The sequence below is a fragment of the Mugil cephalus genome, chromosome 10, assembly GCF_022458985.1.
Source record: "Mugil cephalus isolate CIBA_MC_2020 chromosome 10, CIBA_Mcephalus_1.1, whole genome shotgun sequence".
In the NCBI taxonomy this organism is placed as follows: Eukaryota; Metazoa; Chordata; class Actinopteri; order Mugiliformes; family Mugilidae; genus Mugil; species Mugil cephalus.
This window is the reverse complement of record NC_061779.1, coordinates 2954769-2972066: the sequence shown is the minus strand read 5'-3', so window position 1 is coordinate 2972066 and position 17298 is coordinate 2954769. Positions and strand designations below refer to the sequence as shown.

The window sequence follows — 17298 nt, the reverse complement described above, 5'->3', positions numbered from 1 at the left end:
AGGAGGATCCACTCCACTCCACTCCACACTCTCCATGTTGGAACCGAGCAACTTCTCCCGCAACCGTCCGCCACAGCCCCTTCACCAGGCCGGCTGCCTCTCACACACACAGCCCCCTGTGCTATGACTCCGGACTCCGGGAAAGGAGGCCGTGAAACAACTGTGTGAGCGCATTAACCCCGGTCGACAAAGAGGTGAGTTTACGTGTCTTTTTTATCTTATTGCACCGCGTCAGCACAGGGAGGAGGAGAACTTGATATATATATATATTTTATATATTATTATTATTTTATTTTTTTTAGCGAACGTTATATTATTTCTTCTACTAGCGCTTGTTTTGAAGGGAAGTGGGGGCTCGCTAGCCCCGATAGCATCGACTGGGTGTCTGGTAGAATGAGGAGGATTTGACGGTATTTATAGGCGTCCCAGCGCCTCTGTGCTTGGACGAATTTGGTCGTTGTTGGTGGTTGGTAACGTTATCTGAGTGGGTTTTTGTCGTCTGGCTGGGTCGTGGCTAACGTTGCTAGCTCGGTGCCTTCACAGTAAAAAAAAAAAACCTCCTCTCCGCGTAAACGGAGCGGACCACGCTTCATGCCCCGCGCCCCGTGCTCCGGGCTCCGGGCTCCAGGCTCCAGGCTCCATGCTCCATGCTGTGTGCTCCGTGCCCCACGCTCCATACACCGTGCCCCCTCGCTCCTCCATGCTGCTGTCACTCGTTTGCATAGCAACCGTGAGGCTAGTCGGTGACTGGGGTGGCCGTGACAAACAAGGGCAAACACCTCTTGCTGGTCTTGTCTCATATGTGTACCCCTTAGCTTCCTGTCACCCCCCCCCCCCCCCTCTCTAAGTGAAACTAAAAGCCAGGGGATGATGATGAAACAACCAACATATATCAGAGGACTCGTAATGGTTTGCGTTGATGTTGCAACCATAGACCCGATCAGCCACAACATTAAAACCACTGACAGGAGAAGTATATAGACATCTTGTGGTAGTGCACAGTGTTCTGCCGGAGAAACGTTTGCCCCTTGCATTCACCTTGCATTCATTAGTGTGGGCGTTAGACATGTAGCACCCACCTAGACCAAACCAGACCAGACATCCCCGCCTCATGGCGATGACACTCCTTGATGCCGGCAGCCATGCCCAGCAGGATGCAGCCTGACACACACACACAGAAATGATTCAGGAACAGTTACAAAAAAAATTCCCCACATCCCAAACGGATCAGGTATCTGTGGGATGATCCACAGAGGGTCCTCCCCTCCCCTCCACCCAGCAGCAGCAGCAGTAGTAATTCAGGTAGTACAGGTAGAGACACTAAACCCACGTTGCTCCCAGCGTGAACTCCACTGGTGTGTGATTGCGAGTGAGTGATGTTTGGTGGTTGGTGCGGATTGGCAGCCACGTTTCCGTCAGCTGTGACCACAGACTTGGTTCACCACCGTCAGGGTGTGTCTGTGTGAGTGAACTAATGTCAAACCAATGCATTGCTATTATTATTATCATTAGCCCATAGGTACCGAAGGCTGCCCACTAACAACATCCCGTTGACACAAACCCCATGCCTATTCCCTAAGGAGAAATGTTTTGGAGGCACAAGAGAAACCTGAACAAAAATAGGCAGCTGGTTTTAATGTTATGGCTGATTGGTTTATGTATGTCTGTGGCCTATGGTTGAGACGTGTTGCATTAAGTATAATACAGAGGGATAGTAGAGACATCTTCACCGAGTCTCGTGCCAAAGCTGTAACCTTTGTCATGGGTTCGCTCGTCGTTCTTTATTGTAATTTGTTTCTTAAATGTAAACAACTGTGGTAGAAATTAAATGTGGGATTTGCGATTGTTGGCTCGTCGCAGTCATATTGGCACGCGTGTACGTCAGCCTCCAGTAAAGAAATGCCAACATTTCTCAGAGGCGGAAGAGTCTTTGTAACCTAGCTTGTCTAGCAGATAGCCTCTTTGTGATGTTACGAAGGACTGTATGTCTTTTACATGCAATCTGTAGTCGCGACCTGTTGCATTTAGTGCTATGCAGAGCGGAGCTGTAGAGGGACGGCAGACATTTAAATGTCAAATACATGCAGTGCAGGCCAAAGCAATCCTCGGCTCTAGTATTGCTAGCGTAAGGCCCAACCTGAAACCTTTGTCATGGGGTTCGGTAGCCGTAGCACACTGCGACTGCCAGCAGACCTCTTTTTATTTTAAGCGTGCATCAGCTGGTGAGTAACAAGAAACTGCAGTGAAGGGAAAAGCCAACAAATGTAAGAAAGCAAAACTGTAAAAGTTGCGATTGACCAATAAACCATCTTTCAAATTGACGTGGGTCAAAGTACTTTTGTGCTGTTCGGCCTTGATGTATTTCCAGTACCACTTTACCTGGTTTGTCTCTTTCTATTTTCAGTGTGGGCAAAGGTAGAACTGGGTGGTATCGTTTTGAGATGTGCTTTACTGGTAATGAGAGTAACAGAAGTTCACTTTAGTCACTATTTACAAGGTCTGCTGCAATATATCAGTCAATGCAACCTCAGTGGAAAATAATTACCGGAGTACTAGAAGTGAGACGATAGGTGATATCTGACAAATTGTCGTGGAGTGAGAGAAGACAGTTTAATGGCCTGTCTCTTGTTGTCAAAGCCCTGCAGAATCTTTATTTACTCTGTCGCTTGAGCCTTTTCTCTCAGCGTCGTGTCTGCGTTTTCCTTTGAGCCCCTTTGAGTTCATTACAGAGAACAATAAAGGTCTAATATCCTGTATTATGGCGCTCCGTCGCACAGCACAAAAAATTGATCTGATATTGAACGTCCTGAAAACTGTCAGACGGCGGCAAGCGGTGTTGACAGCTGTGAGTTTGAAGGTCATTTATGCTGCGTGGTCATTGAAAATGGGTCACGAACTCATTAATATCAGGCGCTGCTCCAATTTGCATATTTGATTTTTCTATGATGCTTTAAAAAAGCGTCCGTCTGATGGACTTTGTAAGATGTCACAATGGTAATAAATCTATTTCTGACTTAGCTTTAGTAATTATGCTTGTTTTTCACCACAAACAGTCCGGTCGTGCCATGCGGCAGTTCTGCCTTGCCCTAATCAGGTGGGGATATTTAATGGTGTTGGGCCCTAAGCCTATCAACTGGAGCTCTGCTTTGCCGTGAATGACAAATTAGTGGAGAGTGGTGGTGAATGGAGGAAAAAGGAAAGGGTGGCGAGAGTGCGAGGAGCTGTTTGAGTCACTTTTCTGTGGGTGGTTAGTGTTGTTTTTCATCACTGCTTTTTCTAGCAGGAAGACACAGCAACAGATGTCCCAACTTCCACGCTGTGCTGTGAAGGATACTCAGAAAATACCACGTCCAACCATTGGTGCTGACTGTGCAGCCATTGACCTTTGTTGTGCGTCACCCCTCTCCCTCCTCTCTTGCATCACTAACATCTACTAATAATGACCCAAAAGATTTATTATTATTATTATTATTATGTGAAAGTCCAGCCTCTTCTATAAGGTAATAGTTTAAACCGGGCTGCTCTTCACAATGCATCTGTCCTAATCCAGGGTCGATAAGTGGCTCAGTGCCACTCAGGTTCCCCAGAGTTTTAAATGCTTTCCCCAACATCTAGTGGGGGAATCTAGGCTAATACTGCTCCACATTGAATCTGTCTCGCCGCCCCCAGAGAACAAGTGCACTTTTAGCAGCCTATACTGTGCCAAGATTCCCTTCCCCTTCTGTGTCTTGCAGAATTTTTTTGTCGAAAGTTACTTTACAGCTGTAAGCCGGCCTTTATGTCTAAAACGAGGCCCCCTTCGTCACACAATATCACATTTTTTTCCCCACTGAGAAAACTCAATACCACAGCAGTGACATTTTAAAGATTATTTAATGTCTTTATGATTGAGCTTCCTTCGAAACCTTTAGCTGAATACGCACACTGTTTGTATAGATAGCATGCTGTAAAAGCCGCATTTACATTGTTGTTACACCTGTCTGTGAGATGCAAATCCATCCTCTCGTGCCCGGCTCTGTCCGCTGTAATGTTAGCAGTTTTTAATTGACACCAGGATTTTAAAACCTCTAATGTCGGTTAAACAGTAGCCCTTTGTGTTTGTGTACCGCATTAATCTAGTGACGCAGGTTTTCTTCTTCTCGTTTTATGACAAAGATAAACGTCTTTAAGACGACTGGAAACGCATCTACAACTCTGGTGCAAGATTAAACTGTATAACTGTATAAATGGAAACCGTTTGGAGACTGTTTTTTGCCACAGGTGTAGTTGTACACCTGTTCAACGAGGGGCACTTGCAAAATCCGGTAATATTTCAAATCGAGCCCACTTTAATGTGCAACACAATACAGGATTGAAATTACCTTCCTCAAAGGCCGCAACTGCAGCAACTAAACAACAAAAAAAACAGAGAATACAAAAGATATAAAAACATATCCAGTATGTACAAAGTCTCCTGTGTGTGACATGTCATTTATTTGTTCTTGTTATGCTTGTGTATGTTCATGTTTTAGTTTCTCAGTGTTTCCTTTCACAACCTTTTTTTTTTGTGTTTCTGTTCTTTCAACAAAGTGATCGGTAATTCACAGTTCCCCTTTCTTTGTGTTGTTTACTACTGTATCCAACAAACATATTAAGGGTTCGTAACTGACCTCATGACCCGCTGGGTTTTTTGGCTTTGGCCCTGGGCGGCTGGTTAGCCAGACGCTGTATTTATAGAGCAGGTTTAACGCCAAACATCCATCACTCCCTTATTTACAGGCTGCCTTGATTGTTCTTACGCCAGCTAGTGCCTCTGCAATCAATACCCACCTCTCACACATCTTTAGCTTACTGTATGGAGCTGCTGCTGCTGCTGCTGCTGCTTGTGTAAAAGCTCCAGTGTTTTGGGGTTTTTTTTGTGTAAAACTGTAGGTGCTTTCATAACACTGAGGAAAAGATGTACTGGGTCAGCTTGCTTTTATGATTTGTGTAAATGAGATGCACACAGTAGTACGTCAGTTGATAATAACCGGCCATTGAGTTCCTGGTTATTCAGACAGACGGGTTCTGCCTTATTTTGGATGCTCTCCGTTGCAGTGATCAGCGGTGCTGTTTATTACCTACAGTGCAATCAGAGTTGCGGACGTGTCCTTGTCTACATTTCTTTTAACGCTCCGTCTTAGTGGCAGGACTTGGAACAGAGACCAGTGTCCAGTGCATGAAAAATATTGACACTTCTGCACAGCCCATGTCAAATGTCCGATAATCTGCGGTTTCAAGGGATAAGCTGCAGCATCTGTGTTGACTTTACAGCCGGGATGTTGTACATTTCGTACATACAAAGAGTTGTTGCTTACGTCATCACCAGCCCGATAAAGCCCTCCCTTTGGATGGTTATCACTATGCTCCGTGCAGACTGTGTCAGATTGGCTCTTATTTTTGACATCTGGCCGCTGATGTTCCCGTGTCGTGGCATTTCATCCGATGCAGACAAATCTGTTGATAACCGTGCTTTCGGAAATGAATGACGTCGGCGCTGGGTTTACCTAATGAAGGAGTCAGCCGGGGTGGGGGAGAAAGTGACACTGTTCAGTTACGCTTAGCGGAAAGTTGTGATACTCGGCAGCTCAGAGGAAGCGAGCGTTGCCATAACCTTTTAGATGGTCCTTGGGTTTCAGAGCGTGGACGGATTCCATGACATGGACATCACTGGACTTTAGTCTTAAAGTGATACCCTCTCAGATTCAGTCTTTGGGTGATTTAACACACATTCAGTTTACATGCGAGGCGACTGTTGGGTCGTAAACAAAGGTTTGACTTTTACTAGATAGCGGCCATGGAAGGTATGAATTAGGTTTTCTTTTTAGCAGCTTGGGGAATCACTGAACAGACAGGACGACGTATTGGACTCGGCTTCTGTTTGCAAGACTTTTATACCTGCATTGAAATTTTTGTCCAAGACTTAAATCAAAGTCATCACAAAGGCCTCATGACTGTCTTTTAAGCCGCTGTCCAAATGTGACAGAACATTTCTATGTACTTGTAGCATTATTCATTTAAAAAGTAATGAAAGACGCTCTGTGTCTGCTACTTTTATAATTAGTGCCTCCCCCTATAAAAAAAGAGAAACCTTTGGTCCAGTCGCTACCACACATAAAAGAGAAACTCCCAAAAAAAGAACAGCTTTACTCAAACCACGTCCCAGCAACCGTTCTATTTGGTGAAATCTGATATTAAAGTTTTAGAAGGACCTTCCTTTTCAGATGGCTTAAATGCATTTGGCCGGTGCCCCCGTCCACAGTGAGCTGGAAGCGTGCCGGCCAGCGTTTTATTATTATAGGTAGCACAGCGGCTATAAATAAGCACCTCACACAACACCGCTTCAGTGTAACTTCACTATCCCTTTAAATGACTGCTGCAGCATTCATCTCTGCACTCGTCCTCCTTCCTCAAGTGTTTGTGTCTCTCAGCTTCTAGCACCCCCCCCCCCCCCCCCCCCCCCCCCACCTTCCTTTTTTGTACTTGGATAAACATGTTGTGGCCCAGTCTTTGTACTGAAGGCACACAGATGAAATTGATATTGATCGTCTCGTTTGTTCCCGTACCAGGAGTATATTATTCTAAAATGTCAGAGCGTATTATGAAGCTTTTTGCCGCTGCACCGCCGAATGGATTTTGCTGCTGTTTTTTGACATTTAAGCCTCCTTCGTATTGATCGGCGTCGTACTCCAATCGTGCCAATTTCCGCAACTTCCACAGCCAGCGTGGATGCAGTGGCCGTCGCGGCTGTTTATGGTTTACTTTATGCTCGACTAACCGTCGTGTTAACTAGGGGCCGTGTGACGTTAGACAGATTCATGTAATCTCGTTAAGCAGGTCGACACACTGAAGCACACTGATAGGTGATGTGATCGGGCCCAATGATTCGGTTGATTGTGTAACAGAAGACCTTGGTGAACAGGTGTCTGTATAAAGGCTATTCAAAAAAATCTGATACTCATGTAGGCATCAATCAAATTGCGTCTCCTTTATGAAAAAGGTATAAAGACGCCCTGTCCTCCCTCCCTTGTCTTGCAGACAATTGTGTTTTAGTTCTGTATCACTGACTAACAACCCAGCTGCACAGTCCCATTAAATATCCTCGCCTCCCACAGGCACAGCTCACTTATGAAGATGAATTGCTATTAATATAAGTCGTTTTCTGCAGGATATTTGCTGTACGACAGGACAGGAAAACTAATATCAACAGATGTTTTTACACAATGGGTTTAACGTTCGGGCTTTGGTCGAGGAGGACTTGCCCGTGTGACGTTGGTTGTTACGGATGTACTGGAGTGTGTTCAGAAGAATCGAAACACTGGAAATTGGAGTAGGCCGTCTTTGTATTAATAAGTGCTAAATGAGGACTTCATGAGTGTGACACTTGACGCAAACCCACGCCAGTCGGAGCACTTTATGATCTGTTCCTACTGGGGATGGGCATCGAGAACCGGTTCTTTAACGGAACAGGTTCCAACCGGTTCAATTCACCGATATCATTAGCTTTCATGCTTATCGATTCTTTTCATGCCGAATCTTTACGTCCCAGGCCAGAGTGGGAGTGGCGGTAATGCTCCTAAAAGTTCTTTGCTAACCGCCATAAAACGAAAGAAGAAGAAGAAGAATCTTTACGTCGAAGAAGGTCATTGACATCATGTGACGACAAGGAAGACGCAGTGGTGGAGAGACTGAAACGGTGGCTTCAAGCAAAGGTGGAAACACCATCAACGGGGTGAAGCATTTGTAGACGATGCATGGCATTAAATACGGAGATAGGCATGTGTTCAACAAGTGCAGCTATCGCTAAGTCTCAGCAGAGCAGCACTAGTTAGGATCCAGTGACCAGTTTCCTATGCGTTCTCTTACACAAGCTTGTGTCTCTTCTTAAGAAAGGAGGATTTGATAAAGAACAGGATCAATAAGCGGAATCGATGACGGCATCGGTATCAATAAAATATTATCGATGCCCATCCCTAGTTCCTACCCAGAGTTTTCCAGAGGCCTCAGCTTTTAGATAGATGGGCTTGACCTGAATTTCTGTGGAGGCCAAAAAAGTTATTAGAGGCTGGGCATGAACAAAATGTGCAGGCAAAATATAGAGAAAATCTCACACTGTACATACTGTGACAACCTACAAAATTGCTAGAGTTGCCCTTTAAGCTGCACAGGGCAAACACTTCCAATACACACCTCAAACAGTCAGTTTACTATTATAATATTTTTTCTTTCTCTTTCCAACGGTTCAAGCTGAGAGGCCCCAGGTTAGGAGGACAAGGGGCGAGCAACAATTATTCCGTGGGGCATTCGAGTGCACTTAATGTTAAGTACCCAGTGCCATATTTATAAAGTCTAGCCTGCTGCCTCCACGGGCGTCGAGTGCTCACTTTGCGTCTCCGTGTCTCAGCTGTTTGATGTTTCTTTGTGGGCAGATTGGAAGTTTATGGCCATAGTTGTTTGTCTGTTACATGGCTCAGTAGGACAAACAGTTCCCGTACACCACTTCCAAATACTGGCCTCTATTAACTGCTTGGATTCGATGCTCAGATACAGAAGCAAGTGAAGGACTGGCTGACATTAAATTAATTTGATAACACTTTCATCCTAAATAGCTTCGTGCTCCACACCAGAGCCGTGTGCGTTCTTAAGATTACGTTAAGCTAAGTGGCCACGCATGGATGGAGGCGAGGGTGGATGAAAGGTGGCTGCAGACAAGATGTTTGATTTCTGAATGCCCTCTGAAATGGAAAAATCATTCACTTCATATCCAGGTTCTTTGTTAAACTGATATGAAATAATGGGAAATAACCCTCAAACAGAAAGAATACAGTCTTATACTGAGACTTTTTCTAATATATCTGTGTATAAGTTTTGATAAATTAGTTAATAAAGTAGTTGTTTTGCTTCAGTCTCTGTTTTATTAGCAGGAGCTCCTACCTCTGGCTTCAACTTGTTATCCCCCTCCCCATCCCATCCCATTGTGTCATTGAATTGAGCCAGAGACAACTATAAATCAGCAGGCAGGATCTAGCCTGCACCCTTCCTCTGAGTCAGCCTTGGCTCTCGGCTGCTACAGTCAGAGCGCTGGTTACAGTATTTCCAGCTTTTATAACCATACAGTTTCCAATTTGTCAGACTGCCGCGCCTGATTGTGCCCTTGCTTTATCGCAATTGACCCAGTTCCTTTAATACGCTATGAATAGAAAGCAGAAGTACTTTGGCAAACTCACAAGTTGGTCAGTTCTGTTCACTTCTCACCTGGTTGTTGATCGTATCATGTGTTAGATTAGGGCTGCATCATTATGGCCAAATGATAATTGCGATTATTTTGAACAATATTGTAATAACGATTATTAGTCCAGAGTAACATTAATATAACATTAATGTCAAATATACAATACTGAGTTTGAATGTCTTAATATCAATTTTAAAAGAAAAAGAAGGATCATTAGCTTTGATGTAAATGCTTTCCTTGTACTTTTGAGTGTTTGTGGTTTTACATGATTAAACAGATTAGTTGTGTTACCCTGCGGGGCAGATAAGGGTGAGTAGTGGCAAGGACGTCACGATGCGATACGTATCACGATACTTGAGTCATGATATGATACATTGTTGCGATATTATCGTGTTGCAATACACAGTTAATTGATAAATTTTTTATTTGATAATTCATTGGATGGATGATTAATCCATTTCCGATTTATTGCAAAAAAGTAGTGGTGGTGATCAGCCCAAAACATGATATTTTCTTTAAAATTGATATTAAGACATTAAAAATCGATATTGTATCTTGAGAAAACATATCACGTTATATTGCCATATTTTTTCCTCACCTCTAGGAGCAGAAACAACTCTGCTGCATATAGTTTCTTGCTTTTGTTTCACGTCACTTGTCCAAAACAAGTCCATGGTGACTTGCTCTCGTTAATACACTCAGGCAACTTAATGAGGCCTTAACCATGTGGTCGCCCCCTGGTGGTTGGCTGACTACTGGTTGAGAAACTGCTTGATTAGATATTAAGCAGAACCCACATTTTTAAATGTAAATATCGATCAGATTTATTTAATCGTAGTCATGATTAAAATTCAATTAATTGTGTAGCCGTTTGCTAGATACAGGATTTCTAGTGTCTTTTCTGCATTGAACTGGTCCTGAGATCAGATAGTTAGACAGACATGTGGTCTGAGTGAAGAAATGTGGGACAGCTGTGTATTTCTGGAGTCCTTCCATCCAAACCGTGCCACATTCTGGGTCACGGTGCCTTCCTCAACTTCTAGTTTGGATTCTTTGCACATGTGCTCTTTTTAATATTTTATTTTTCTAGTGTCATTTCTGCAGAATAAAGTAAAATGTGTGCTCTTCGCCCTCTAAGACGACTCCAAATTACCCCTTCCTCCCAGCTATTATGTGTCATTTTTCTGTTATTTCCTCCCCTCTTTGTCTATGTACCTCATGCGCTCGTGTCAGCTCAGAGACTCTCTTTCATATCTTTCATTTCTTATTTAGGTTAGACATTCTTGATTATTATGACTTCCTCCTTTGCTCAGTTGTACAATTCAGAAGCACAGACTCCGCTGCCGCCCAACCCATAGCTCAGAAACTTTCAATGATGGTGTTTGATTCTTTTGGTAAGATAAAAGGGGGATAGGTAAGGTTTTTAAATACAGGAAAAACGCCTTTTTAAAAATCCACGTCACCATGTGTCGCACAGATGACGCCTCTGGAGAAGACTGTAACATGTCAGGCATTTAAAAAAACGTACCTGTCCCCCTTTTGTCTTATCAGAAGACTCAAACATTTTACACTAAATTTTAGATTTTCATAAACCAATAAAGAGAGAACACGATTCAGATACTGCCTGTTTTTCTTTTACATATTTCAAACATTATAAAGACACTGAATATAGATATAGATTATATACATCTGTGTTTACTTCCACGGGTACCTTTGTCTTGCTGCACCTCTTTTTTTTTTTTTTTTTTTTTATTGTTGTTGCACAGTTTAAATTGTTAACTGATTTACCTCCCACCCCTCACATCTCACATTGAGTAATGCTGCTATTTGTAAACTTTGACACCGAGAGATAAAAAAAAAAAAAAAAAATCGGTGAAATATTAAAACCTGTGCATCAGGTGTTACAGCTGTGCAAAGGCTGTAATATTGTGTTACAGTACATTAAGGCAGTTAAGTGTGTGTGTGTGTGTGTGTGTGTGTGTGTGTGTGTGTGTTTTGGTTTTTGGATTTGTGGCTTATCACACATCCCAGCTGTTCCAGAATGCATTGTTCTTTCCACAAGCAGGATTAAGAGGCATTTCAAGGGAAAACAAATGTAAGACCAGAATGGGTGGTTAAAGCAACAATTTCAGCTGTTATAACCCCCCCCCCCCCCCCACCCCCAAAAAAAACAAAAAAAACACAGAAACCGAAACAATATGTTCATCGTGCTCAGCTTGTTAAGGGCTAAAGCTAAAAACTTGAAAGTAGGTTAGTTTAGAGCGGACTTTGGACCATTCACAGACGTCACGTGCACCGACTTCTCTCGCTTCCAGTCTTCCGGGATTCATATCCTGGTGTGTGTGTGTGTGTGTGTGTGTGTGTGTGTGTTTGTCTAGTGTAAGACAAGTAGCGCTCTATTAATATGATAGAACAGTGTGCGTGTTTTTTTAACCACGTGGGTTAAAGTTGACTTAAGCTGAACAGAGTGCAGTTTCTTTCCACAAAAACAAACAAACAAAACATTTTAGGCTCCCATTTAATACTTAATAATCAATATTTTACGTGTAATGACTTTTTTTTTGGGAGGGATTTGATTCATCGCGAGCAGCCGAAGTAGTCGTAGTAGTAGTAGTAGTAGAGTCTAAGCGTGAGTCGACCGGTGACAGTGGTGTGTGTGTGTGCAGGTGGAATAAGCAGAGATGTTTGCGGCTCCCTTAGGACCGGGGCTGAGCGGGGTGGGGCCTTAGCACGGTGGTGTGACCAGGAGGAGCACGGGAAGCGGAGAGAGACTCGGGGTGAGGCGGTTTTCTCTGTTTGCGCTGAGTGAGTTAAAGCGAAACCTTATTCTGACTTTTGTGCCTCTGCAGGTGAGGCGAGCTGCTCCAACAAAGGCCCGTGGATGCTGTGTCTCCTGCGGCTCAGGTGAAAGGTAAACCGAGCTCTCGCCTGTCGCCGGGCTCTTTGATTTCTTAATAATGCATACGCTCCATTAAATTAAATCTGTCTCTTTTAGCTTCAGTTAATCAAAAGGTTTTCAGGTGCTATTTACATTTTACCGTCCTTGGACGGGTTTTTAAGGGCAGGGCTACTTAAGGTGGTATCATTTTTTAACTGATTTCCTCCCAGGCATCAGTCTACTTTCAACGTCTGACACAAATGCGAGCACATTTTTACCCAGTGTTGCCGGGAGCTGTGAGAGAATTGGGGCACGTCTCTCAAGGTGTTAATTAGACTCTCTGTTTATGCCGGTGCCGCCTTTGTCCGCCTGTCTGATCGCACTGTGAGTAGTAGCGTAGTAAAGCTGATGGTGCTGTTGTGTTGTGACCTCTGCCTCTTCCACGAGTGCTCGCGCTCGTCAGAGTTGTAAACGTGGTGCAGCTTTGTGAGAAGAAAAGCTGTGTGACAGAACTGAGATCAGTGGATTACAGGGCGTGTCGGATTTATCTGGGATAGAAAAAAGTAAATATTTGGGGTTGCACAGGGATAGTTGGCTACACGGTGATAATTCAGAGAGATACACAAAGCCTTAAAGGAGCCCGTTGGTCGATGCTGATGTTTGATACAGTGGCAGGGAGTAGTGTAAGTGTAATAACTACTTACTGTTCCAGCGAACCACAACACAGTGTGTATTTTGGTCTCTCCTGGATGATGATAGCAGCCTCGTTATTTATGTTCCTTGTATAAACTGCACTAGAGGCGCTCGGCCATTCAGTGCATCCGTCCTTTGAGCTTAAACTTTGTATTTTTAAGCGGACATTTACTTGCATTTTTGTCTGTTTTAAAAACTCGCCTTCCCCTTCAGTCGGGGAGTGTTTGGATCCAAATGTGCCAAGGCCGTTTATCTTGGCTTGTGTTTGCATCGAAAGGCATACGAGATTTAACAGCAAGTTACACATTAACCACTCAAAAGGCCCCAACGTTGTACCCAGCAGCTCACACCCAGCCTACTGTTCTCTTATAGAAACCACACGTATTCAGAGTATGTGATTTCATACAATGCTGAGATAAAGGTTACAAATAGTTTTAGTCAGCTGACTCACCGGTTACATGGCTGCCTTATTATCCTGTGTTCTCTCGGTTGGTTTGGCATTGTGCGCACATAAGCTGGGTTTACATGGTGCCGAATATTCCAATTGGAATCGGTTTAGACGCCCAAACCGAATGAAAACGCTCCATATAAACACCTCAGCTGGAATCAACAGGCGCAAACGGAAGTACATTTCATTCGGGTAAACCTACTGAGAGAATTCACCGGGGCAGATCACTCCTTTTCCCAAACCGATCCAAAGTCTGCGTTCTGTCTGGACGTGAACGTGCAGTGACGTTCAAGTGACGTTTCCTCAACTGGAGAGCTTGTTTTTAATAACAACTCTGAAAGAACTAGACGTTATCGCATGTTTAGACGGCAGAAAAAATAAAATATTGGTCCGGGAAAAAAAGGTCCATCAAGTCGAATAGAAGCCGAAGCGTGGAATAAATTCCAAACCGCTGGAAAACCTCGCAGACCAGCTACTAAACAACACAACAGCAATGTTTCCATCCATCTGCGCACGTCACACATCTGTAAAACGTCTGTTCCGATTAAAAGCAGATTCCGTGTAAACATCAGATCGGAATAAATCACCTCACATATAAACAGTTGACCTGAAACCTTCAATCAGAATGAGGGAAAAGTCTCCGTGTTCATTTACTTGACGTGATTAACAGATTTATCTCGTCAGTCTATTGCGTCAGTAATGGATGAGCCAGCCTTTGTTTGTTTCAGTCATTTCACACCAACGGGGCCGTGATTACAGATCGGTTTACTCGAGTAAAAAGGGCAGAAAAGCAGATTGTTGTCATGGTCTAGTCCAACATCTTCAACCCAAGAATGCAGACGAGAAATGTTCTGAACACAGAGCAGAGTTTGCAGATGAAAACAAAAGGAAAGATTGAGAACTTTTCATTATACATCGTTTTTTAGGGATTAATGCTCCATATTATGCATTTGTATTGAACTGTGCCTGAGTAAATGATTGATTAATTGTGCGGGAAACACTGAAAAATTACATGTATTGATCACAAAATTATTTAACGTGGAACAGTATAAAGTAGTTCTAGGTGTGAAAAGAAGATTTTAATGGTCTGAATTACTGTGTTATCTAAATTTACACAAATCCAAAATTAGCACAAGCCTATACTTGGCACATTGTTTGCTTGGAGTTCATTAAAGTCTAGACACACACACTCACTCTGCAGTAATTAATGAAAAAAGGAGCTCTAAATTGGTGGTCAGACAGAATAAATTATGGTGTAATAAGCATCTGCACCGCGTCCTGCAGAAGCTCCATTCACAAACAAGTCTCTTTTGATCAGCGCAGCAAGATGTAATTTAATGAGATCAACACTGAGGGAGAGGCAGCGTAAGACCTGACACCCGTGGCTGTGTCCTCCTTTGTTCATTATCTGAAGCACCCTCTGCATACGGGTGACGCGTAGACACCAATCAGGGCCGTCTGCTCTTAATGAAATAGCATAAGAAGAAAGCCTCTTTCACACTGCACGGAAATCCCTCGTTGACACGGGTCATTGCAGGTCTTTTCGGGCAGTGTGAAAGTGTTAGGGTTGGGGCGATACGACTAAAAGTGTATATCGTGGTATTTTTACAGTATTTTTATCATGCATAATTATGTCTTTACAAGATTTCTATATATATTAAAAACACATATCACAACGCACTACTGCCCGGGTTGAATGACCTGGCAATCGACCTGGGAAAGTAGCTGCTCACCTGCAGCGTGAAATGTGTCCCACGTCATCCCACTAAATTACCCCGAGGACATTGATGTACCTGCCGGTCTCGTTCTGATTTCGTCACTTGGCATCCTGTCAGGACTTTATCGTGGAAGCTCCGGGGCAGTGAGAGCTGAGCTCACTGAGATTTCAAAAGAGAGCAACAGTGTTGGTCCGCGCCCATAAGATCAGCGTTCCTGTTGATCTCCCAGAGACCGATCACGTAGCTGCACGATCTTTAATGGAAGCACAGACGTGAATTAGCTCTGGAAATCCCACCGATCGGGGGATTCTGATGTGAACTGCACGTGCGTTTATATACAGCTTGCAGCGCTAGGACATTTTTCAGTCTGCGCTGACTTTGTGTACTTTGCAAAAGGGACAAAATTGCAATGCACGAAACGACGGCATCCATGCTGTCCATTGTTTAAGCACTTAAATGTGTAACGCTGATGTTGTCAACATGATGACATGAGCCTGAAAGCCCATAAGCGCCCACAAAAGTGGGTCGATCCTGGTCAGAAAATCCCAAGTTAACGCGCAATTTTCAGTGTGAAAGCGGAACGAACTGCTGTGCAGATGTAGATGTAGATCTCCATAAGATTAGGGTGGTGGTGTAAATCTAACGTGTGGAGACATTCAGACCATGATAACTAGAACTTTCTACAAGGCTAAGTACCATTAGATACCAATGTCAATTAACTGAACTGGTGTTTTGTTTCTGCCAGCATGTGTCAAGGTCTCCATCGGTATCGAGTTGACGGAGAGACAAAAAAAAAAAAGAATGGATGGGCTGTGATAAGTGTTTAAGAGTTGACTTTTTGCAGAAATCTGTAAAAGGATGCCCTCCCTGACCTCCTGATACAAAGCACGTTACAAACATAATGGTTGTGAAATCCTCCCTTTCTAAACATTTATACACAGTGAATTTAGCTTTATTTCGATAGCGTTTGTGTGCCCTTTCTGTCACTGCACTTTTTATATGGCCGACAGGCTCAAATGTCATATCTCACAACTTCTGTTTTTTTTTTGTTGTTTTGTTTTTTATTGCAGTTAGTGTGGGGAACGATGTCTCTTTCAGGTACAGTAATGAAAGTTTTCAGCTAATTAATTTCCTTTGCTCGTGGAACGGCCTTTCAGAATTCACATGCAGCATGTGGTTTTAACTCTTCTTTAGTCGTGTGTGGTGCATGGCCTTTTACAATCCGCAGAGCCAACCAGTGACATGCTCTGTCGGACTGATATACCTTTTTTTTTTTCTGGAAGCTGCATTCCTCAGCCCTAAGTCTTTGGATTTACTCGTGCGCTCTCAGCTAAAGCACCGTCAATAGAGTCGAACTCATCCTGATTATCTCCATGTTTGTTTGGCTGATTTGGGCTTTGCGCCGCTGGAGGGGAGTGAGTGTGAAAAGGATTTTAGCAGATAGCTTGATAGCCGAGTGCTCGGTGTCATGATATTAATCGATAAGCGACGACACTGACTTTATCTGCTGCAACGTATCAAAAACGTGCAAAGAAGAAGGAAAGAAAGAAAGCAGCGTGCACAGCTATTGCAAACTGGCACTTTAACCCTTCATACATTGCATGTTTATATTAATGATTTTTAACAAAATAATGGGCATACACTCATCAGCCATAACATTATGACCACCTTCTTAATGTTGTGTAGGTCTCCAAAGCAGTTGTGACTCATCAACATCACAAGACACAAACTTTTATCTAGCGACAACGTCAACACATACCAAATCTGTATATTTATGTATACGTTTATTAATTTAACCCAGGATTTGATGATTAAGTTTGTCTTCTTTGCAACTGATATTCACTCTTACTCCGCTAGACATTCATCACCCTTCATGTCAGACTTCCTTAGCTCATCTGCATCATAGAGGACCATGTATTTGGAGCAATTATCTCTGAAAAATTATTTAATTAATCAACTTTAGTGTGGTATTATCAGTTTTTTTTTCAGTTTTGCATGTTTATTTCTTGTAATTTTTGTACATTGCCAATGTAAATCTTATGAGGTTCTGGTAAAGCCTTCAGTGGCTTCTGACCTCTCCAGGGCGTTGTTAGGTGGATCATCCAACAGATATATGGAGACCAGGTCAACATCTTGTGCTGTTTTTGTGTTTTTTGAGTTGTCTCTAAACCCAGGCTGCATCATCAATGAGTGTCATTGCTATGGGGTGGGGGTGCCTGGTCTGGTTTAGATGGGTGCTTCATGTCTAAGTAACATCCACGTGAATGAATGCCAGGTCCAAGACATGGTTTTCACTTCACCTTTCAGTGGT

The 17298-nt window shown here is 43.3% G+C and overlaps 1 protein-coding gene across 8 annotated transcripts in view; it reads left to right on the top strand.

Annotated features, from left to right (window-relative positions):
* osbpl5 (oxysterol binding protein-like 5) overlaps positions 1–17298 on the top strand; it is a 52606-nt gene continuing 35308 nt past the window's right edge. For 2 of the 8 annotated variants that reach the window (XM_047596621.1, XM_047596615.1), the window contains exons 1-2: positions 2–194; positions 12100–12161. Coding sequence is in view for 2 of the 8 variants with exons in the window: in XM_047596614.1 (XP_047452570.1) it covers positions 16073–16085 (13 nt within the window). In the remaining 6 variants the exon portion in view is untranslated. Of the gene's footprint in view, positions 195–11916; positions 12028–12099; positions 12162–16057; positions 16086–17298 lie in introns of those variants that run through there. The other 6 variants (XM_047596623.1, XM_047596617.1, XM_047596614.1 and 3 more) reach the window with 5 other exon arrangements.